Source organism: Oryzias latipes, chromosome 7, assembly GCF_053564925.1.
Source record: "Oryzias latipes strain Hd-rR chromosome 7, Olatipes_Hd-rR_3.1".
In the NCBI taxonomy this organism is placed as follows: Eukaryota; Metazoa; Chordata; class Actinopteri; order Beloniformes; family Adrianichthyidae; genus Oryzias; species Oryzias latipes.
The window spans coordinates 25,890,113-25,912,930 of record NC_136243.1 but is presented as its reverse complement, the minus strand read 5'-3'; the positions used below and the strand labels follow the sequence as shown (position 1 = coordinate 25,912,930).

The window sequence follows — 22,818 nt, the reverse complement described above, 5'->3', positions numbered from 1 at the left end:
TTCATATATATGATAATATACTACCTTTGCCACACTATAAAACACTTTTTTATCTTCACAGTTCATTTTCCTACCCTAAAGCAAGACGACTCGATCTCTGAGCTACTGCCTTTCGCTTCTATGTGGGAGCCGCCCATTTCATGACGTCAACCTAGAGTCGGCCTCAGCCGCGTGTCTGCATCTCCCCCACGAAAACAAACAACATCTGAACTTTTGCAAAGACGGATGTGCATACCGTGTCTATAAAAGGAAAGCATTTAGCCGATGATCGCTGGCTCTGCAAAGAAAGTGGGTGTGTGTGTGTTAACGTAGGGGCGGTGCTGGCAGTGCAGACTCTTCTTGGAAGGGGCTGTTCATATCTTATCTTTGTCACAATGTGAGGACCTGCTCATTTTTGTGGATTGGGAGGGGCTGGTGCTCAGAGGGCAGGTTTATAGAGCAATCCTCTGAAATGTGTGAATGGATCAAAATACCGCTTTGGGGATGTTTATAGTGAGTAGTGAGCATCATAATACACTTTAAAGGTCAAAAAATTGATTTCCCTTTAAATACTTCTGAGGAAGGTTAATTCCAGCAGAATAACAGTGTGAAAGCCTCCACAGAAAATCTTTTTCTGTGGAGAAAACACTAAATGTTTGTGCGTAGTGCAGAAATGTTCCCCTCACATCACAGTGTTCTACCTGTTTTCACCTGTTTGGGATTTTAAACTAATTAAAAGCCTTACCTACTTGATGATCAGAAAGCAATTGTCTGAAATGGTTGTTGGTTTGTAAATGCCAAAGTTCCCCCTGTGAATAATTACAGAAAGTTCACAGACTCACTTGTGTTTTGGACTTTTTGGCAGTGGCCCTCTCAGTCTCCTCAGAGTCTGAAGTTCCCTTCTCTCTTTGCCGTTTGGTGCTTTTCATAGGTGAAGGAGCTTCTTCCTTAATTTTCTGAAGCAAATGCACAAGATTTGTTAGAGTTTGCCTACAATGTACTATACAGATGGTAAAAACTAAAACAAGGAATAAAAAGATGCCGTTTACTTTGCTTGGCTTCTTCATGGAGTCTGTCTTGCTGTCGGTGCTGTCTGTGCTTGCGGCGCTGGGTGACGTCCGTCCACTCGAGCGCAGGTCCTCGTTGGTAGGTGAGGCTCGGCCATCAGGACTAGCTGGCTGCTTCTTGCGACCACTACGTAGCGTTGACATCTGTTTTTAGATAAAACAACAGTTGTTTGAAACACTTCAACCCGCATATGAAACAGCTTCGAAGCCGAGTGTCTGCAGGCGTGTAGTAATCCTGAAAAAAATGACAACTTTTATTTCTTAAAGGTGAAAATGGATAAATGGAGGGGGGGTTCAGGTGTCTTAACGCACCGAGCCTCGGTTCCGTCTGGTCCTCATGCTATGCTTCCCACTGAGTCCATCCTCTTCCTCCTTGACAGGCTTGAACATAAATGGGGGAGGGTCCACAGGCTTCTCTATGGGGGGCAGCTCAGCGTACTTCTTGAAGTGAATGCGGCAGTCGGTGCACAGCAAGATGTTCTCTCGGCCCCCGTGGTGCCAGTCCTTGGAGGCTGCGAGGAAAGCCATTTACAGTTGTGAAATAAGACACTCTCATATGTGAGAGGTACAAACCACACACAGAAGAAAGCACTCGCAGAAACGAAGACTTTTAACATCTATTAAGCTGATTATATTACTGCAAAGATCCAGGATCAAAATAATCTTTTTTTTCAGTTTGCAATGATTCAATATCGAGTTAGTTAGCTGTTAATACTGTGAAGCTAAAGCTATTAGCCACCTTGGATGTGGTGACAACAAAAGTGTGATCAGATGGGAGGCGGGTACTGGGAACCAGCTGTGCGACAAAGGGAGAAGGATAATGAGGTGAGTGAACCGGCCGTGGGCTCATATTTGGTTTGATCAAATTAGTCTCGACATCCTTTGATGCCCATCTGTCGCACAGCGCAGTAGTGAGTTGGATTACAATGACAGAGGAGGCACAAGCCGAATGAACCCATACGACCAGCCAAAGATGTCTGCTGCGGTTTTCTTACTGGTGCTGAAACAGTGGCGGCACGCGTAGCCCTTCAGCTCCTGCTCGCTGTCCTCACTGTCAAAGTCATCTTCGCTGGCTGAGCTGAGGTCCACTGGAAGAACCGCAAAGCAAAAAGTATGAAACTTTCCCTCAAGAATCTATGGATCCCATTTCCTCGTTTATGACTGAAGCAGCCACAGAAAAGGTCTCATATACGTACAGAACTCGCTGGATGGGGGGCGTGAGGGGGTGTTGACCGGAGTTGAAGCAGTTCTTGTCTTAATGCGGCGGAAGACGGGCTGCCGGCGATGCCTGCGGTGGGCTCGACAACTGGCTGCCTCAGGAGTCTTCTTCCAGTAGTAGTAAAAGGTGATGAGCTCTCCCTGAAAGTACAGGTGAAAAACAGAACATGAGTACATCTATTTAAAAAAAAAAAAAAAAAAATAGGAGTCACCTGTGACGACAAATGAAAGCCTCGGCAAAATGAATCTCCATTAAAGTCTCACTCCAATCATCTTTTGATCTATTCAAAGCGTTCCCAGTGGTGTTTTTTTATTTCTGATTATGCCGTTTTTAGTGAAAAATCCAAAAAGCTCTGTCATGTTCTAGGACACGTTTCTGCAGAGCGGCAGTAATTCATCAGAAATTCGCCTCTGAATTGTGAGACCCTCACACCTCCAACGTAACATTAATGGCGCAACGAAAGTGGCGAGCAATAATCAGAGCCATACAGTTTTGAGCCAAATGTCAGCTCAGACGAGGAAAACAAAGACGTACATGGATCTATTTGTCTGCAAGTGGATGCATCAGAATGAAGCGGAGCAGACAGATTATGGCCTGCAGCAGTAACTTCTGTCACTGCTGCAAGCTTTTTCCAATGCCAATTTTTCTCTATCTGCTCCTGATTCACAACAATTTCAATAAAGAAATATTTGAAAATGTAATTTTTAGCTCAATCTTCTTTATATATTTCAATCATGATATATATAAATATTCGTCAATCATGAGAAAAACATCGCAAGAACATGTTCAATACACCAAAAACGTGATTTTCTATATTGGGGTGGGTATTTAAGGTATTCAAAAGTCATTTTGGCACACAGCACAGTTTTTAAGAGTCAAAGGCCACGCATCGGGTCAATCCATGCCAGAGTTTGCAGCTGGCTGAGCGCGTTTGTGCTACGGCCTTGCATGTCCCCGGATTAGGCACGGAGGCTCACTGAATGTAGGGATATTAGGATCAGTGCACTGGTGGCTGCCTGGGTGGCAGGAGGTTGAATGGGCACAAAAGAACATGTCAGGCAGAGCTTTGGCGCTACAAATAGGGAGTGAAATGGCTCCTCGCCTGCTCACTGGAAGAGTCAATTGAACTTTAATCAAACATTCGAAGGGGCGCACTTACCAGCGAGCCAGGCGGATAAATGCGGCGCACAAAGAGCCGCCAGGAAATCAATATTCAACTGAAACATTAACCCGCTCAGTGAAGAATCAGAAAGCACTTTACAGAGGCAACCTGTGCATACTAACTGCTGCTTCCCAGCTATAATTAAAACACACAGCTATACAATGCCTCTTTGCTTTGGGTTCTCTGTGTTCATCAAGTCTTACTAGTTAGTGATTCTACAGTTGCTGGATAACAAATTGATGAAATCATGTGGTGTGACTGTTTGGTGAGCAGTCAGTCACCTGTGATCTTTAAAGCCCACAGGGCAGCCATGTACTGTCTGAGGTCTGTTAAACCGCTGTTCTACAAAGCTCCCAAGGTTTAATGGCTATTGATTGTTTTCTTTCTCCGCTGCAGCCAAGAAACTTGACATAAATTAGTGAGTCCATTGCTTTCTAAAATGCATTAACAGCTTTGCAGCTTGTGCCCAACATCATCTCTAAAAATAAGGCTAAGAAAAAGGTTTTAGCGAAACAATGTTTAATTACAACAAATCAAAGATAAAATGATAATTTGAATGAATTTTGGCATTTATGTTTAGATTTTAAAACTGATGTGATCCTATGTTAGTAAAATAAACCCCTCACTGCTGACATTACATTTTGAGCTTGACCACTCCTCCAAAATGCAGACACCATAACTAAGTAGAAAATATGGTTTAGTACTTTGTTAGAGCATACAGCAATTATTCTCATCTTAAGCTGCACAATAGTGTCTTTTTGCTGTTTTAGAGGCAACGTTCTTAAATGTGTAGCACTGCTAATATATCTGCTGCAGCAGGAGGATCTTTATTGTACTTTGTGAAAGAACCATGTATGTACTGCTGTCAAATTTAAAGGAGGTTAAAGCTGTGTAGAACATGGTAACACCATTAAAATTCAATTTTTACAACTACATAAAAGCTACAAATAAAATAAAATGTATTGTTCTAAACGATGAGGTGGGATTTTGTGGTTCTGGCTTTGGTTTTGGTCAGCAAGAAGCAATAAAGTTTGCCGACCTCTGTTCTAGAAATATAAGTCAAAAGGTTTTAATGAACCAACTTATGTCATGTTACTAAACGGTGTAAATTACCTTAGTTAAGCCATATAAACACAATTATTCTAGACAAAAATGACCTAACTAGCAATGCACCTGATTGTCTTTGGAAATTTCAACCTTTCTTTTATTCTTGTGGAGCAGCATCTTCTCGACTCCACCTTTTACGTGAACATGTTACAGATGTTTCTTCAAAAACATTTTGGAAACTTTTTATAATAAAAGGAAATAACAGGTGTGAATACATGTCAGAGAAAGCTTGACAATAGGTCTCAGGTCATTGTTAGTTACCTCTAAGTCGCTCTTAATGCGAATCATCCTAACGCAGCATGGTTACATCTAATTAGGGAAAACAACACGGACACATTGACTGCAGATGTCTGAGCTCTGTGAAAGCTCTTTACGTTTCAGGACCTGCGGAGCAACTGCCTCGTTTGGAGATGAGGAGTGATTATCCTGAACCCTCCAAACTCACGTTTGTGTATCTATTTCTGCTGATGGGGGGGCACGTTGTGGCGGCTTCCTGTGCACCTCCTTCACCCTGCTTGGCCAGTAGAAAAGGCAGGCTGCAGGTGCTAACCGAGGGAAGGCAGGCGTCCTGATGTGAAATCTAATTGAAATGTGCAGATCAAAAGTGTGGAGCGGTGCTGAGCGCCGGCTTTGCTCTGTGCTTAATGACTGTTCCCACCAGTGCCTCTCTGCCTCCTCGCTGTGGGCTGACAACTACATGGCCTTGGCAACAGCTTGGAAGACACAAGGAAAGGTCACCCTGCCTCTCCATCACTCACACTGTGTCAAGTACCATTACATTACACTGGAGTTAATGAAAACATTAACTTAGGCTTTTGAATGGAAATTAACAGGTGCCCATACAAGCTGTACTAGTCAGCAATGGATGAAAAGAGAATAAAATAAAAGCTGCTTTTACAACTGTGTATAAGGAAGTGACAAGCTAACAGTGACCACAAACAGCAACTTGAAAAAATTCATGAATAAAACTGAGTGAGAAATGACGGGAAGCGTTTTAAAAATGTAGATGAGTTACACAACACGGCAGTTAAACGCCAAACATGAACAGCTATACAGCAGCTGAGACGGCTGGAAAGAATCTGTGTCAAACAGAGACCGACAGATTACCTCTCAGCTTGTCAAATGTAGGTCCTCTGAAGCTACACGGCTCCAATCTTCCACCAGCTGTGTACTTTCTCCATCAAAGTCACTTTGCCATGCTGCCACGTGCCCTCGGCTACGCTTTAACTTTCATTACCTTCTGTTTCAACTCCACGATTGGACGTGGGAGCGGATCATTTGTGTGAACCTGCTGAGGTTTGGAGTGAAAGTGGCCCTTTTCCTAAAAAGTTTGGTGGCAGCAAAACAAACTGTCCTGTGATTCGGTGCTTGAAAACTTTCACCAACTATTGAGACGTTTATGAGCGCTTGATAAAGACATGCAGACTGGCTCCGGCTCAGGCTTTGGCACATCATTTTTCTGACTCCAATGAATCTCTGCTGCAGCAGAGTATGCTGCTGCTGCTGCTGCAGAACATGAGATAGTGACAACATAAGCTCAGCATTATTAGTCTTTTTTCAGACTTCATCTGCAGGAGCTTTCTGGCTGCTGGATTATCTGACAAGCAAAGGGCTTACGGTACTCTTCCACTCCAGTTTTTCCCACCTCAACTGACTGACTTTGTATAAAGTGTGCGACACAGATGTTGAATTCAGACTACATGAAGCGTTTCACAGATGTTAATATAGTTGTGTGGAATTGTAATATTTCTTTGCTTTCGTAAAAGGCCAAAGATGTGTTGGAGTGCATTCAAACATATTTACATGCATCTTTTGTTTTACTGTTGTGTAAATGTTGTACAGATGTCGTGATGGACTCAGTTGTAATCTTTTGGAGTCAAGACTTTAGTATGAAACATATTTTAAACCCATTCAAAATCTAGAAACAACTTCTTGAAATCTGGACCAAAGATCAAGAAGTATTAATCGTCCTGAATTAGATTAACCATAAATCCACTGGTGGGAGTGCTGGCTGAGTGGAAGCAGGACTGAACCACCCTCCACTCAGCCTGGTGGTCTAATGCACACGGGCAGAGCTGACTGCAAGGCTAAACTCATGTATTTACACCCTTACCCTCTCCCAGGCCCAAGCCTGAACAGATGGTTTCTGTTTTTCCTGGCAGATTTGTGACAGAGCCACAAAAGGCCCCTGCTTTGACAAGAAGCCAAACGGTTAAGGCTGTTACTGGCAAGAGCAGGGGGAGAAGGAGAGAGAGAACAAGGGAGAGCAGAGGAGGGGGAGGGCAAAGAGTGGAGGAGAGCCGAGAAGTAGGAATGAGCAGGGAGCAGATAAGACTATCAAAACTGTAAACAACCACAACCTCCTGAAAAGAAAAAGAAAAAAAGTCTTCGTTTTAAAGTTAAAGTGTAAAAGGGGGGGATGGGGAGAAAGCAGCATAAAGGGGCCGTGGTTCAGTGTCGCTGTGGCGAGTTGTGTAAACATTCATTACTGCAGCACCAACCTGAGTGCCTCCCGTTTTCTCCATGGCCCAAAGATGGAGGAGGGAGAATTACTTCCTGACTCATTTATAGAAGGTGAAGGGGGAAGTCTTCTTAAGCTAAATCAAACCACACTATAATGACAAATGCGCTTGACAGTGTGATTTGTGATTCCCCTTTGCTTGTGGCAGGCAGGTAGTGCAGAGTATCGGGTAAGGTACTTCACGGCTTTTCCTCTACCAAATGCTTTAAATGTGAGGGGGAAGTGAAGCAATGTTAACTGAACTCACAGTCTTTTGAAAGCGTAGTTTCTGCGGAGCGGCAGTAGCTCATTAGAAATTTGCCGCAGGGTTCTGGCTGGCGTCATTTGTTTGGAGAAAGCCCGCCCCCCTTCCCCTTGCCGAGAGGTTGGACTTACTGTGGCACGGCCCAGCATATTTTCTACAAATACAATCTTAGTCAAACTGCTAATTTTCGTCTGCTCTCAACTCTCAACAATTGGAATAAACAATCAGTAATGGTAATTTGTAAATCTTAATTTTCTTTTTATACATCTATCAGAAAAATGCCACAAGAGCATGTTTAAAAAACAACAGCAAAAACATTTTTTTTCTAATACAGAGCTGCTGGATTGGTTTAAATGGTTTTAACATCTGTGCCCAACCAAGAACAAACAACAACTCTTTAGGTGACATAAACATCACGCAGTAAAACCCAGATACAACATAAAACGTAAAGAGTAGCACAGTGGTGCTTGTAAAAAGGATCTCATTTGGTGGAACAGGGTGCAGTTGAAAGGCTGTTAAAAAGACAGCTGCCCCCTCTCTCTGTGCAGAGCATTTCTGCCTGAAAATGACTGAATCAGATCTGCATGTACAGGTCAGGGATGCACACTCTGAAGAATCAGCACTACTGTTTTTCCCGCTGTAAGCGTTTTTGCCAGTGAAAGCAGATTGGACGGCAACAGTGTCTCTTTGCTGGAGGGTCGATCCAGCGTGTTCTGCTGATAAGCCAGTCCCTAAAAACCACAACATGAAGCTTACCAAAGAACTCAATTATGCAGTGAGCTCTGGCTCTCCCAGCTATTAGCCAGAAAAAAAGAAGATTTTGCCTAAGTTTGGCTGTGCTAAGCTGCCTGTGGTCTGCTTAAAGAACATCAATACAATGTTTGGGATTCTATCAACCAACAGCAATTTCACTGCCTAAACAGGTTATATCATTTACATAAACATGGAAGCTCTGATCATCCTTCTGACAGCTGCTGGCAATAGGTCCAGGCCCATTGTAGTTAATTTACTTAATGTTTGAACCCAAGTACTTCTAACATTCAACTCTGACGGCTCTAGCTTTTCAGCTCAGGACGCAACGTTCAATCTACTTTGACGTTTGTTCACGTTGTGCTGTGGCAAATGTCGGCTGAGAGGTTACAACCAGTACCATAATCCTCTGTTGACTTCCCTCCACAAGAAAGAGAAGTTTTCTCAAAGCCTGCTCACATGATACCAGTTGGGCAGTTTGTCGTCGTCCCTGGCTCTACTCAAAGTCTTGTTACTGTCAGTGCCCAGGCACAGCTAACATGGATACCAGTACAGTAGGGGCGGGCAGTCACTTTTCTGTTCTCGAGTCTATGGTCAGTGCAATACCACATCTCTGCAAGGTGGGTCAATGCACCGGAGAGACTCTGGTGTCGTCTCCACAACTGGTGTGCTGTAATTGGGCCTTTAAAGGGTAATAAGAGATCCTGCAAGAGCCGCATGACAAGGTTGATGAAGAATGCCAACTCCATTTTGAAAAGGAAAATAGTTAATTAAAACATTTTATTTCTAAAACCAGACCATGGCTTTTTTAGACGAGTTGGGGCAAAAAAAGCAGGAAAATATGTCTTTGATAGATCATCTTTTGATAAATTGTAAAAATGTTCCCAGTGTTCCTTTAATTATGATTAGGCTGTTTTTAGCCAAAATGTTTTTTTGCAGAGCAACAGTAGTTCATCTTACCTGAGCTGTGGGCAGGACTGTTAGAGCAGAGGAAGTCCAGATCCACTTCCCATCATTCATCAGTATACATGCTCTCCCACTAGCTTGCAGCCCCTTTCACCCAAAGCCTAACGTTACTGCTGCAACAAAAATATTGGAGCAATTTTGGAGCTATCCAGCCATACAGTTTGGAGCCAGATGTCAGCTCAGATGGCAAAAACGACGTACCTGGATCTAGTCGTCTACTGGTGAATGCATCAGAATGGAGCGGCGCAAAGAGTTTGTGACCTGCCAAGTGTAACTTCTACGTTACAACTACAAACTTTTTCAAACTGCACTTTTTTTGTCTTCTCCTGATTCACCACAATTTAAGAAATACAATTTTAAGCTTATTTTATATTAGCTTATATATATATATATATATATATATATATATATATATAAAAAAAAAAAAAAACGCCCCTCTCACCCTCCGTGGGTGGTTTCTCCTCCAAGCTAGGGTCCTCTACCAGAGGCCTGGAAGCTTGAGGGTCATGCAGTATCTTAGCTGTTCCTAGCACTGCGCTTTTCTGGACTGAGAGGTCTGAGGTCTTTTCAGGGATCTGTTGCAGTCACTCCTCCAGCTTGGGGGTTACTGCCCCGAGTGCTCCAATTACCACAGGCACCACTGTCACCTTCACTTTCCATGCTTTCTCCAGTTCTTCTCTGAGTCCCTGCTATTTCTCCAGTTCCTCATGTTCCTTCTATTAAATTCTATTCTATTTTCCTCTCCCCTCCTGGGGAGTGGGAGTGCTTCCAGACTCCAGTTGGCTCATCCGTGCTCCAGTTCCTGACCGTTTACCTCGCCTCTGCTCCTGCTCCTACACCTGGCTGTGGTTCCTGTCTCCGGCTCGACTCGCGCCTTTGACTGTCCCCACAACCACGGCTGGATGAAGCTCGTCTGCTGGACTTTTATATATGTAGTTGTAGATTTAGATAAGTTAACTCTTCTCTAAGAGTTCTGGTAAATCGCCTGTCCGTCCTGGGGGAGGATCCCTCCTTCATGTGGGCACCCCTGAGGTTTCTTCGTTTTTTCCGGAATCCGGTTTTTTTGGGAGTTTTTCCTTACCGCGAAGGGGGGTCTAAGGGCAGGGATGCCAGTATAGCTTAGTCAGTTTGTTAGTTCATTTTAGTATTTTTCTATTAAACTCTTTGTATTCGTGATCCTTTTGATTTCATGTTTTACTTCGAAGCCCATCGAGACGACTGTTGTTGTGATTTTGGGCTATACAAATAAAATTGAATTGAATTGAAATGGACTAGATCACTTTTCTGGACTGAGAGGTCTGAGGTCTTTTCAGGGATCTGTTGCAGTCACTCCTCCAGCTTGGGGGTTACTGCCCCGAGTGCTGCACTTACCACGGGCACCACTGTCACCTTCACTTTCCATGCTTTCCACCCTTTTTAAACTCATACCAGCTTTTATTATTGTTTTTCTCTTGTTTGGAAAAAAGAAGGAACCAAAAGTACTAAACAAATGAATTAATTTGATGTTTTGTACATCTTGTTTGCCCTGTACATGTATCTGGATGTAAGGTGATTAAACTAACAGAGAATATCTTGTGCCTGAGAGTAGAAAACAGAACGCCCGCAGACACCTGAAAGGCAAAGGAGGAAAAACAAGCAGTCCCCTAAATTGCTTTACACTGTAATATGGATATTTTGTTTGATGGTGCAACATTTTAAACAGTGCAACACTGTTTAAAATATACAAGTAGACAAATACATTAAAGACATTTTTAGCAAAAAAACTATTTTGTCATTAGTTTTATGACTTCACCACAGTTTGGGATCTTTGTGGTTCATCAAACTCCGTCTTTCCAAAGCCTGGTGGTGCGATTTGAGCATTTCTGGTTGCCATGACGCCGGAAAGAGGGGAAAAACCGCCAATGATGGAGTTTCTGGTTGAAATAGTAAACACCGCTCAAAACCTGAAGGTCATCAGACCAGAGCGGCCGCATAAACATGTGCTTTAATGTCAACAGTGTACGTTTGAATGAGTGCCAGCAAGAGGGGGTGAAATAAAAACAGACATGCTGTCGAGGCAAATCAAACGGTTATTAACTGACTAACGTGTCTGAATCTCCTCCTAACAAGTACAGCTCAGTGGCCTTGTGGTTAGAGTGTAACTGGAAGGTCGTGGGTTCAAACCCAGGCCAAGTCATACCAAAGACTTTGAAACTGGGACCCAATGCCTCCCTCCATGTTTCCCGAGCGCGGCTGTGTCTGCAGCTCACCGCTCCCCCAGGGGATGGGTCAAAAGCAGAAAACAAATCTGCGTGAAAGATAGTGGGACTTTAACTCTAATCAGAGGGGCACTAACTTTCTGTGGTTTCTCTGGTCTGACCGCTCGTTTTCTGTTTTTCACAGCTCTGTCAAATGTTAACGCTCATTCGATGTTCAGTCCCTCCAGCGTTTTGTTGCTGCTTGCTTGTTGTGTGTAAACACCAAGTCAACAGAAAGTGACGAATAGTCAGAGTACTCACGTTTATCTGCAGCAGCAATCTTTATGTATAAGAGCGGAGAAATAAAAAAATTTAATTTTACTTTTAGTTGCTGTGTTTATAGTTTGATTACTCTTAAACTACCAATAAGAATAAAATATTTCTTAACAGAGAATTAATGAGCCAAAAGTCCTGAAGTACCGTACTCTGAAAGAATACTAGTTTTACAGAATTTTACTGTTGCTTTTACGGATGTTTCAGAATAAATGATCTGGAAGAGCTTTTGGTTTTTCCTTGTAAACACCAGAGCACAATGGTGTGAAACCACAACACTTTTTGCTGAAGGTCATCATACTGTCAGAAATGTAATATTTACTGCCATTTCTGTGTACAGTTGAAGAGCAAACAAAGCTGTGGCCGACACAAATCAGTTGTGCAAATACAGCCTGTTGATGTCTTCTATTTTCCTGAAAACCCCTCCAGGACGAATATCATGCACAGAGATTTCTGTGATCTGCTTTTTCAGCACATTTACTCCTTCAAACGGTATAAGCGTTCCATGACGTCCTCTCTGGAGCGAAGGAAATGGTGGCAGAAAAGCCTGCTACAGTCAGACGGTCAGACAACACACCCACTTCCCCCTCCAGAGCTATTATGTGACTTTATATAAGGCATTCCTGACTGCTAGTCGGGCCGGGTGTGTTTACTCAGTGCTGGGTGCTTACCCTTGGCACTGGCTGCTCAAGCCGTGCAGACGCTTCAGGGGCAGGACGGCTAACATGAGCTCCAGGGAGGAAGAGTGAGGGGCAGACACTGAACTGAACCTCTGGAGCTCTGAATATCTGCTTCAAGCAGGGTTTTGAGAAAAAGCATGAATATTTGAGCAACATGAGAATATGTGCGAGTTCACCAAAAGGAAAAACTATCCGTTTTCATTTCTCACTCTAAGCATAATCCAGAAACGGGATCTGGGAACATGTAGGTGAAGAGTATAAGATGTTTTCTTTATTTTCCTGGCATTGCTCACATCAAAAACAGAGTGAAGCCCACCTGAATGTTCAGGTTCCTGCTTTTCTGTAGTTGATCTTTTTCTCACTATTTCTAACAGTTGTTTTTGCATGTGCTGTAAAACAGAAAAAAAAAAGAAAAGATTTTTCCCCCCTGCTTTGAGGTCTGTAACCAGTCCTGCCAAAGACATTCCCCCTCAAGACTGAGTGACATTAATTCTTCCTTTATAGTCAATCATCTGCACTAGTCCGACATTTCAACGGCAGTTAAACCACCACTGAAGGAAATTCTGCACAGAATCAGCATTTCCTACATGAATTCTCCTGTTCAGAACAGTTTCTAGGAACACAAACACGGCGCAAAGGAAGTGATGCAAAAGAGCGTCAGGGCGTTCCAAGCACATCACAGCACACGGGGAAATGAAGCAGATAAGTACGGCTAACCGTTCTGATTTTCCATCCACCTCTGTGGCAGCACTGTGCGGACATTATTTCAGCAAGGGGCAAGCTCTGCACCATTTAATAAATGACCACTTATCTGTAAATAATTTAACAACCAGGTCAGAGGCATCTCTTAAATTTTAAAACACATCAACTTGTTTCTTTTAATGTCAAACTCACTTAAATTCCGTCTTCATGAAGTCCATTATAAGACCATATGAAATAGTGATCATTAAAAATGATTGACATGTTCTACATCAAGTTTCCATTCAGAGGGCTTCCAAGTTAATCATTGTTAGGCAGGGATTTGAACCATTTCGACCATATTCATGTACTAAAATAAGACAAAACTGACACCCACTCTGAGTACATAAATAAAGTTTCCTGATTGTGACAGAGACTAAATAACAGGCACCAGCAGAGCTCCAACATTTGTGTGCAACAACCTGAGTGGATCACAAATTACATGTTGGATTCACGTTTTAAAATTTGATCATTTATCCGTTTTTAGTGGTCATATCCAACTTAGCGGAGATTTCATACTTGAAATAAATCTAATTGATGCGTGTTCTAGTAGTGTGTAAACTGTACTGCAGGAAAACTGCATGTACTTAGAGTTAATAAAAAGCTGTAGTAACCACAAAACCCACTCAACTTTAAATGACAACTGCTCTCCTCGTTTGTGGCTTGTTATTAGAGTAGAAGTTCACTTTAGCTGCTGTCTGTGGAGTATTTTCATGCTTTCATGTCCAAAACGGAAAGTGTTGGAACATAAAGATGCTTTCTCGTGTACGCTTTCTAGAAATACCAGGTTTTTTTTTTCCAGCTTTGCTATCAAATGAGGGAGGGGGGAAAAAAACAACAACTTACCGTTTCTTTGTTGGGCAGCAGCTCTTTCCGGATCCTGAAAAAGTTTTTTCCAAACTGTCTCAAGCCTTTAATGAAGCGCTTCTGCAAATTTTCAGAGGAAGACAAAACAAGAGGAAGAAAAAAAGTTAGTATGTGACGTTAGCTCAACTGTGGCTCCATAAAGTTACCACTAAAAGACAAGCAGAAACAAAAACACATTAAAAAAAAAGTGTTGCCCGTCTGTGGTTTAAGAGGTTTAATGTTCGTTTCAACGACCTTAAAACGCAGAGAAAACACATATCGCAGCAAAACCAGAGAGGAAATGACCAGCAAGGCAGTGAAAGACGCTGAGATTAAGCTGTTCTTTTCAGGTGCTGTGAGAATACAGTCAAACAAATGCAGTCTGATCTAAACACACACAACAACAGTAGATATGTTGAGCGTGCTCCTAATCGCACGAGGGAAAAGCTCAATGTCAAAACCCAAACTTGAGAGTTGAGAGGCGAAAAAAAAGGTCTCAGCCTGCATGCTGGACGACTTCTCACTTCTCTCCGTTCAGGGTTTGGTCATTTGAAAACTGTACGCAGCCTGTCAGGACTTCAAACTAAAAAGATGGTAATGATTGCTGTCATATGACATCTTCAATCTGACACTGAGAGTCAACATGCCGTCTAAAACATCCAAAGGAAAAAAATAAAAACATCCACAAAAATAAAAAACTGGACGAGCCTCAATGCATTCCTTCTCCTTTAAAAGCCACGGACTGTGAGCCATAAAAAGCCACATCTGAAAACATTCATAACCAGCCAAGCAGACAACCAACAGATTTACTTTTTGCTCCAGAGGCGAGCGCCGTTCCTCAGTGATCTCAGCCAACCGTTTCTACCAAATAGACTACCCAAAAGCAGGAAAAAAGTCCACAGGGAGAGCCGCAAGCGCCTCCAATTCAAGCCACAGGTAAAGGCAGCAAAAAAATATCAAGAGATAAATCCACAACGTTCTCCGACAACCCAGTGTTTTTTTTTTCCTGAAAGAAAGAAATACCTTGTCACTCTCTGCTCTTCCACTACAAAGGGGAAGGCTTTACATGTGATCTTTCTGCAAGAGAGCCTCTGGTTTGCAGCAGGCTGGAAAACCTGACGTGGAGTGTTGGGCTTCATGGTGGTTGTTAGGCACAGCCTGTTCTGGTTTCCTGCAACACTGAATGAGCAGCCACTGTCTGTCTCCACCCCCACACAGAGAACACCAGCCACAATTTGATGCTAAAAATACATCAAGTGCATCCGTCTCCCGAAGAGGGAGACTAAAGCCGTCTTTCAGACACGTCCAAAGCTTGGGGTAAGCTCGCACAAAGGCTAAACTAGCTGGCAGCCCGAGAGGGGAAGCAGGCGGACAATTTGTGTGGAAACAGGTCTTGGACATGGTGCGGCGAGACAAGCGAGACAGAAAACCAGACATGGATCCTTCCTCCGTGTACAGTGCGTTATGTAACCACATTTTATTTACACTCCAAGATGCAGTTAGGAACATAAACTAAATTCACAGAAGATTAACACAAAGGGAGGAAAATTACAGCAAAGGAAAGGATTGGACCAAATTGGTTAAAGAAAACCTTTATGTAAACAATCCACACAAACAAACAAACAAGCAGTACCAGTACTGCTAGATTCAGAGTTTCAACATAAACTAAAAATATACATTTAACAAAAAAATTTCATATAAAGGCAGATTAAACTAATTTTTTTTAACAGCTGAAGGAAAAGACCTGCCCCAACAGGACCACTGATCTTTAGTTAGAGTTCAACTCTTAATTTATTTTGAAAGCGTTCTCAGTGGTCTTTTAGCTATGATTATGACACTTTAAGGCAACATTTTAAAAACCTGTGTCGTTACTGGGACATAGTTTTTGTAGAGCTGCAGTAGTTCATAAGAAATTCGCCTCTGAGTTTCGGGGGTGATTGGTGCTGGGTAAATGGGGGCACCATTTCCAGTCATCACTTTGTTTACACGCTCTCTCCCTAGCATACAGCCTCTCACACCCCCAATCTAACATTACCGGTAGATCAAAAATGGTGGGCAGCATTGGAGCTATCCACATAAACAGTTTAGAGCCAGATGTCAGCTCAGAGGGGGAAAACAAAAATCTAGTCCTTTACGAGTGGATGCATCAGAATAGAGCAGAGCAGGGGGCTTGTGGCCTTTCGTAAGTCCTACATCACACTTACAGGCTTTATCAAACTTAATTTTTTGCTCCTGATTCACAACGATTTGAATGAAAGAAATACTTAGAAATGCAATACATTCATCTTCTACCGTTTATTCCCGTTCTGGGTCACGGGCTGCCGGAGCCTATCCCGACCACTTGTGGGTGAAGGCAGGGGACACCTTGAACAGGTCGCCAGTCTGTCGCAGGGTAGAGTGTCCGCAATCACACACCCACGCACTCTCACATTCACACCTAGGGACAATTTAGGTTGACCAATTAACCTATGAAGCTCTTTTGGACGGTGGGAGGAAGCCGGAGGGGGAGAAAACCCACGCATGCACGGGGAGAACATGCAAACTCCACACAGAAAGATCCCCCATTGATATTCTGTTTCAGGTCCCCCAGCCGGGACTTGAACCAGGGTCTTCTTGCTGTGAGGCAAGAGCGCTAACCACTATGCCACCGTGCAGCCCTTAGAAATGCAATTTTAAACTTAATTTTCTCTATATGTGTCCTCCATCATGAGAAAAAGAACATGTTAAAAACACCAAAACCAGAATTTTCCTCGAAGTGGGTCTATAAATTTACTTCATCACATTGATAGCAAAGCGGTTGATTAGCCAGTAGATGGAGCAGTCTGTAAAACTAATGCCCCCCCCACCACGTGACCCTCATCTCCAACCACTTGATGGGGAAGCTCATCACTTGAACTGTCACTCAAGAGTCAAAATGTCCTCATCTGATGAATTTTTCTGCTTTAAAAAGTTGCTGGATCAACATGGCTGGGTTTGTCTACCCAAATGAAAAAAAAATCAGCTAAAACATGGGGGCTTGCACATGTTTAAAAATATATTTATTTCATATCTATTTGCTGTTAGGTCAGAAAAATGCGACCTTTTCATGAAGCGTCCTTATTATGTGGGCCCAACTGTACTGTTTACTTAGCCTGCGTGTTCATCTGCACAGAGGAGCTGGATGCATGCTGCCGCTCCCTCCTCCCTACAGCTCCCCCCTCCCGCCCTGCATGTCAGCTCCAGTTTAAGGCTCCATTTCAGCTGCCTGGGCTCACTGCTCTCCAGCCTAGCTAATAAATCATCCGCCAATCTGCTCCCTGAATCGTTCTGCCCCTGCTACGATTGCTCCAGCCCTCAGTTGCTAAGCAACGCCGTGACAGAGGAGGGGTTGAGGGAGCCAGAGCAAGCAAGAGGCAAGGGGGGAGAAAGGAAAAGGAGGGGGATAACTGGGTGGAAGTGCTACCAAATGGCCATCCGCTGTGTGGAAACAACAGGCTCCTCTCTCTGACTGTGTTCCAGAGAGGTGGCGCTTTTCACCCTCCCAAAGTTTCGCCTTTGGAGACCAACAGTGTACCATTGTGAGACTTGAGAGGGGACATAAAATAGCCAGAGGGGAAGCAGAAGAAAGAAAAAAAAAAGTTTCAATGAGCTATTGTTGTGTGTGTGCGCACATCCTGCCTGAAAGCTGATTGTTAAGAGTTGTAAAACTGGTTAAGATAATGTAGACATGGCACAAAGATGGTATCACTGTGACAAACAGAGGGCAGGCTCAAACAAGAAACGCATTTGTCTGGAAATGTCATTCCGTGAAAACACTGACGCAAGACAACCCAACCGCAAGCTGAGCTACTTTAATGAAGATTAAGTAAATATGCTTGACTTGTTGTTCAAAGCTGACCTTTCCTGCCTCAAGTGTATAAACTATGAAGCTACAGGGAAAAAACCCTCCAAAAACACATTAAAAGAACACCTACTGTAATTTGTGAAACAACAATAATAAGAAATGTGGATGTGCAAAAAGGGAAAAAAACCTAACATGCTTAAGAAAGAAAACCACACAAAAATAACACTCGACAGTCCAAATCTTCTATTATTAGAGCACATTTAAGACCCACTCCAAAGAAAAAGGGGTTTTTGGTGTTTTTAACATGTTCCTGCGGAATATTTCTGATGACAAATATCAGGAAAATAAATGTCTAAATTGAATTTCTCATTACCGTATTTTTTTGAGTATAAATAGCATTTCTTTGCATTGCTTGGCCGTGGGTGCAACTTGTGTAAAAAACAAAACAAAAGCAACAACTGCTAGAGGGCGCTGTAAGTGTGTCAGTGTTTGGTATTGACAGCAACGCAGTAGAAGAAGCGCTGCTCAGTCTTATGCCGGGTTCGGCAAAATAAGTTCCAAAATGAAACCAGGGATGAAGAATTCAAGAAATTTAGTGATTTTAAGTGATACAAAAGAGTTTAGTTGACTTGTTAGCATGTTATATATGCTACGATTATCATAATATTGGTCATATTTTGTGGTAATATACTAGACACTTATTGAATATCCTCCAATGTTTCATAAAGTTAAATAATCACGGTGTTACAGTAGTGCAGCGGGGATATTTACAGCCTGTTATTGTTATCTAGTACATTATGCAACTTATATTCCAGAGCGACTTGTAGTCTGAAAAATATGGTATTTCTAAATGCAAATCATTGTGGATCAGGAGCAGATGGAAAAAATGCCATTGAAAAAGAGCGTATTTGTGATGTAGAACAGTGTTTTTCAACCAGTGTGCCGTGGGAGATGGTCAGGTGAGCCGTGGGAAATTGCCCTCATTCACTGATCTAAAAACATTTTCCATCTCCAGGAAATCAGCTCTTTGTTCATCCAAACAGACACTGATAAGACACTGAGTAGTTAAGAATATGAAAGATCCTAAAATACTTTTCTCTTTGTGTTTATTTGATTCTATTCAATACATTTTGATAAGAATGACGGTACCACGAATTAGCCAGCTTCAGCGGTTTGTGGAAAAGTCCCTCCCCTTTAACGGTCTTCACCAATCATTCTTGGAGGCTTAATCATACGTCATCAGTCTGACCAATCAGAAGTGGTTATAGTCTTCAGTTTCTTGTTCCGATACTGCTCATAAAGTCTCTCAGTTCCAACAAAAATACCAGCTAAAGCTCATATTTAGCGGTGTAGCTTTCCACAGAATCCGGTGTCAGACCGTAGAACAAGTAAACAAAACAATGAAGCTCAGAGAAGCGAGTCGGTCTGCCCATTTACGGCAGTTTTCACACTACATCTCCCATGATGCATTGTGTTAAAGCGACAGCGTCTCAGCGCACAATGAGTCTTTCTTGTTAAACAAACACGCATCAAACAGTTTTTAAATCTTCTAACTTAACTTTTATTACATCTTTTAGAAAAAACAGCTGCAACTTCCAGCTTTTTCTGCCACAATTATCACAAAAATGCATGCGAGATTGCAGAAGGGCTGTAGATCAATACAGACTATGAGTTTCTCCTTTTTTTTTTCATTTTTGGATGCTGGTGTCCCGGGGGATTTTTGTCAAGGTTAAAGTGTGCCGTGGCTCAAAAAAGGTTGAAAAACACTGATGTAGAAAATACTCCAAGGCAGCCCAAAAGCTCCCCTCTCTGAGTTCTGAGTTGCTCTGTGCCAACATTCCTGCCCACCATGCTAAAGAAAATTTCTAACCAACTACTGCTGCTCTGCAGAAACTACGTCCTACAAAAGGACGCTTTTTTTTGTGGCTAAAAATGCCATAATCATAATTTAAAGAAATTCTACCTTTCAATAACCAACCCCCACACGGGTTGTTTTCATGTTTACCGGACATGACGGCACTCACAACCTGACCTTTGAAAACAAAGTCACAAACACGGCCTTGGCTTGTGTGTAATGACACAAAACGTGACAGGAACCCTGAGTTTACACCCATCCTGCCAGCTATTTAGGCCCCACTCAAAGAAGATAGAAACAAATGCTTTTAGTCCAGAATTGTAACACAGTCACTACATTACAGCCTGCAGTGGAGGTACAGAGGAGGACTGGGTTGTTTTTCTTGGCTGTGTTGTTGTTTTTTTGGGATGCCTGTGTTTCACCACTAGGGGCCATCAACTCTTCCCTGTTCTTCATCTTCCACATCCACCCCCCCACCTAAGTGCTGTCATCCATCAGCTACAGACAGAGCCGGAGATAAGACGGGCACAGTGCAGCCATTTGAGGAAAAGTCCCCCTTCTGCCCTGCTGCAGTCATAGATCAGCCTCTGTCTGAGACATGGCAACACACAGAGACACTGCGGACGCTGCTTCTGATTGTTTATGTGGCACTTACCATAGGCCGATGCCACCCTAACGCCACTCATTCATACAATCAGGGACGACGTCCGCCAAATGGGGCAGAATTTTCGACATGGCGAGCAAGAATCCCTTCATCTCTAGTTGTGCGGGTTCGACAAGAATCTGTGCACCTGATTTTATTCCACTTGAAACTAAATTTGAATCTATATCTGTCATGCGGTAATCATTTATGTGTGTAAACAATAAAGACTTTCTAGAATTTGCTGTTTATGGAAAACTCAATCTTAGCAGTAATCAGAAAAGCCTGTGCAGGCTCTTCATTGTATTTATACCCATCAACAAAACCACTTTCAACACTAATGATTCCTAACCACTACTTTGATTTATAACTAATTATGCAGACTGTTGCATCAGTGGCTGACAGTTGCACAACTAAAATATATTATTCATAAAAATCAAGAGAGAAATACAGAGGTCTACTGGTGATAATATCCTGTACTGTGGTTTCATGCATTACAACAGGAAACCCTCATTCATACAGAAAAACTATTTTGTGCTGCTAACACAGTTTCCATACTGTGACAAGTGATCGGAGGACAAACAATGTTGACTGCACACAAACAAACACATCTGAAATGAGGAAAGACAAAAACAGTAGATGGGCCTTCATGTCTTTCAAACAGCAGAGCTTTGTCTTTGCTGTGGAGTCAGAGGGATGTGAGCTCTGAGGTGGATACAAGCTTTTATTTGGCGTGTGATGAAGCACACACATCAAGAGGTGGTGGAGTGTCTGTCGCACTGAAAACAGAGAGCTGGGGGGTATTCCACAAAGCAGGTTATGCTAGCTCTCACGATAAGTTTGTGGCTAAGGAAGCGGATAACCTCAGCTTTCGGTTCCAAAAAAGGAGGTATGTTTCAGGGTATGTCAAGTTGCCATAGCAACTCATGCTCTGAACATAACCTGGTCTGGAGCAGGTTTACTTGAAGGTTAGTTTGTTTTCAGAGAGGTGAAGCAGCATGACGTGTTCATTTGAAGATGATTTAGTGGCTGAAGAAGCTCAAATAATACTTTTTCCACCGTGAGAGGGTGATAGGATGTTGGAAAGATCAAATTTTTTACTTTTATCTAACTTAATTATTTGCTTCAGTTAAGATAAATCATTTTTTTCTTTAGTCAGTTTAAAAATGACACAGTTTTCAGACAGTTATTTTACTTTCATTCAAATTAATTCAATTAAGTAGGTGTAACAAGTGGCCGGGAAATGCTCCGGCAGCCCCGTGACCCCGAAAGGGAAAAACGGTTAAGAAAATGAATGAATGAATGAAAGTAGGTGTAACTTTGGTGATGATGTTAGATCGGCACCGCAAGGAATTATGGGATACCATTCCCTTTGTCTGTCTGGACGGATTTGGGTTTAAGTGTGGCTTTTTGACCAAATGTGTTTAGTTGTTTAGCTGTTTTACTGTGTATTGCCTAGTTATTTGTCCAACTATGTTTCATTCTGCTCCATGAGTGAGAGGGAGGAAGAGGATGATGAGATTATTTAGCACCACTACTGCTTTGTGGCGTAATGTTAAAGTCAGAAAAATGTTTTAAGACATTTTTTTTCATGTTGCAAATCCATTTTGTTTCATTCATTTTATTGTTATAGAAATGAGAATATCTGCAGACTCAAACTTAGACTTATGAGAGTTCAAGAATTACAATAAATTAAGATGGAAAAACATTTAATTGAATTTGAGTAATATGACATTTTGTTAAATAAATATGTAAATTTTGCTCCAAGCAGAAAATCTTTTGCTGATGCCGCCGTATTCCTTTTTTGATGGACGTATAATTTTCATACGTCGCCATTAAAATCTCCAACTCCATCTCACTGAAGTATAGCGCACTTTTTATTCTCCACGCATTTCCATGGTGACGCCACAAATCGGCGATCTATTGAGAATGTCTTTATGTACTTGACATGCACGTGCGTTAACCCAGGGTTACCAAATCGAGCGTAATTACGCCAACTCATATCCGGTCTTTTGGAACCGACATACCCAGAGTGAGCAAGTTCAGGCGGATTTCAGCCAGAGTTCAGGGTTAAAGTTAGGGTAGTTTAAACGTGCTTCCTGGAATACGCCCCTGCTTCATGTCTGACTGTTTTTTTTAAACTCACATCTGAATCCACATTTGATCCTTTTTTTTTTTTAAAGTTAACTAAACACGCCGCCCTATGTAAAACAGCAGAGCGCAGTGAATGATGGACAATGTTAGATTTAAGCTAGTTTAGAATGCATGAACATTTGCTTTGGTGCTGTATTACAGTGTGGAATGAGTTCATTCTGAAATGTTCAAACAATATTCAAGGAGAATGTGTCTGACTCCCCAAATCTGTCTGCCCTGCAGGAGGAAACAGAGTTCTGATAAAAACTAAAAAAATATTCTTATTATCAAAATCACATATGGTGGGTTGAAACAATGCTCCCAGTGAGGTGTTTTGTGGCAGCAGCTGCAAGTAAGGCAGACATGCAAAGCAGAGTAGGGGGCAAGACATGTCACAGATGAGAGGGGAGGGTGACAAGTGACCCTGCAGACTGGCTGATTCTGTCATTTCAGCAGCCCCCGCTGTCACTTTTATTCACGTCCTTTCCTGAACGAGTGGGGTGAAAATGAGCAAGTGCGAATAATGATGCCAGCCCTACAAGGGATGAGACAGATGACGGAGAGGAGGAGAAAAGCGG

General features: G+C 42.4%; 1 protein-coding gene across 13 annotated transcripts in view; it reads right to left on the bottom strand.

The window, feature by feature from the left end:
- Window positions 1-22,818, bottom strand: part of rerea (arginine-glutamic acid dipeptide (RE) repeats a) — a 145,841-nt gene that overhangs the window by 7,546 nt on the left and 115,477 nt on the right. For all 13 annotated transcript variants that reach the window (XM_023956535.2, XM_023956539.2, XM_023956540.2 and 10 more), the window contains 6 exons: window positions 13,790-13,870; window positions 2,243-2,405; window positions 2,042-2,134; window positions 1,359-1,558; window positions 1,029-1,190; window positions 822-935 (listed from right to left, as the gene is read on the bottom strand). In XM_023956535.2, the coding sequence (XP_023812303.1) occupies window positions 822-935; window positions 1,029-1,190; window positions 1,359-1,558; window positions 2,042-2,134; window positions 2,243-2,405; window positions 13,790-13,870 (813 nt within the window). The remainder of the gene's footprint in view (window positions 1-821; window positions 936-1,028; window positions 1,191-1,358; window positions 1,559-2,041; window positions 2,135-2,242; window positions 2,406-13,789; window positions 13,871-22,818) is intronic.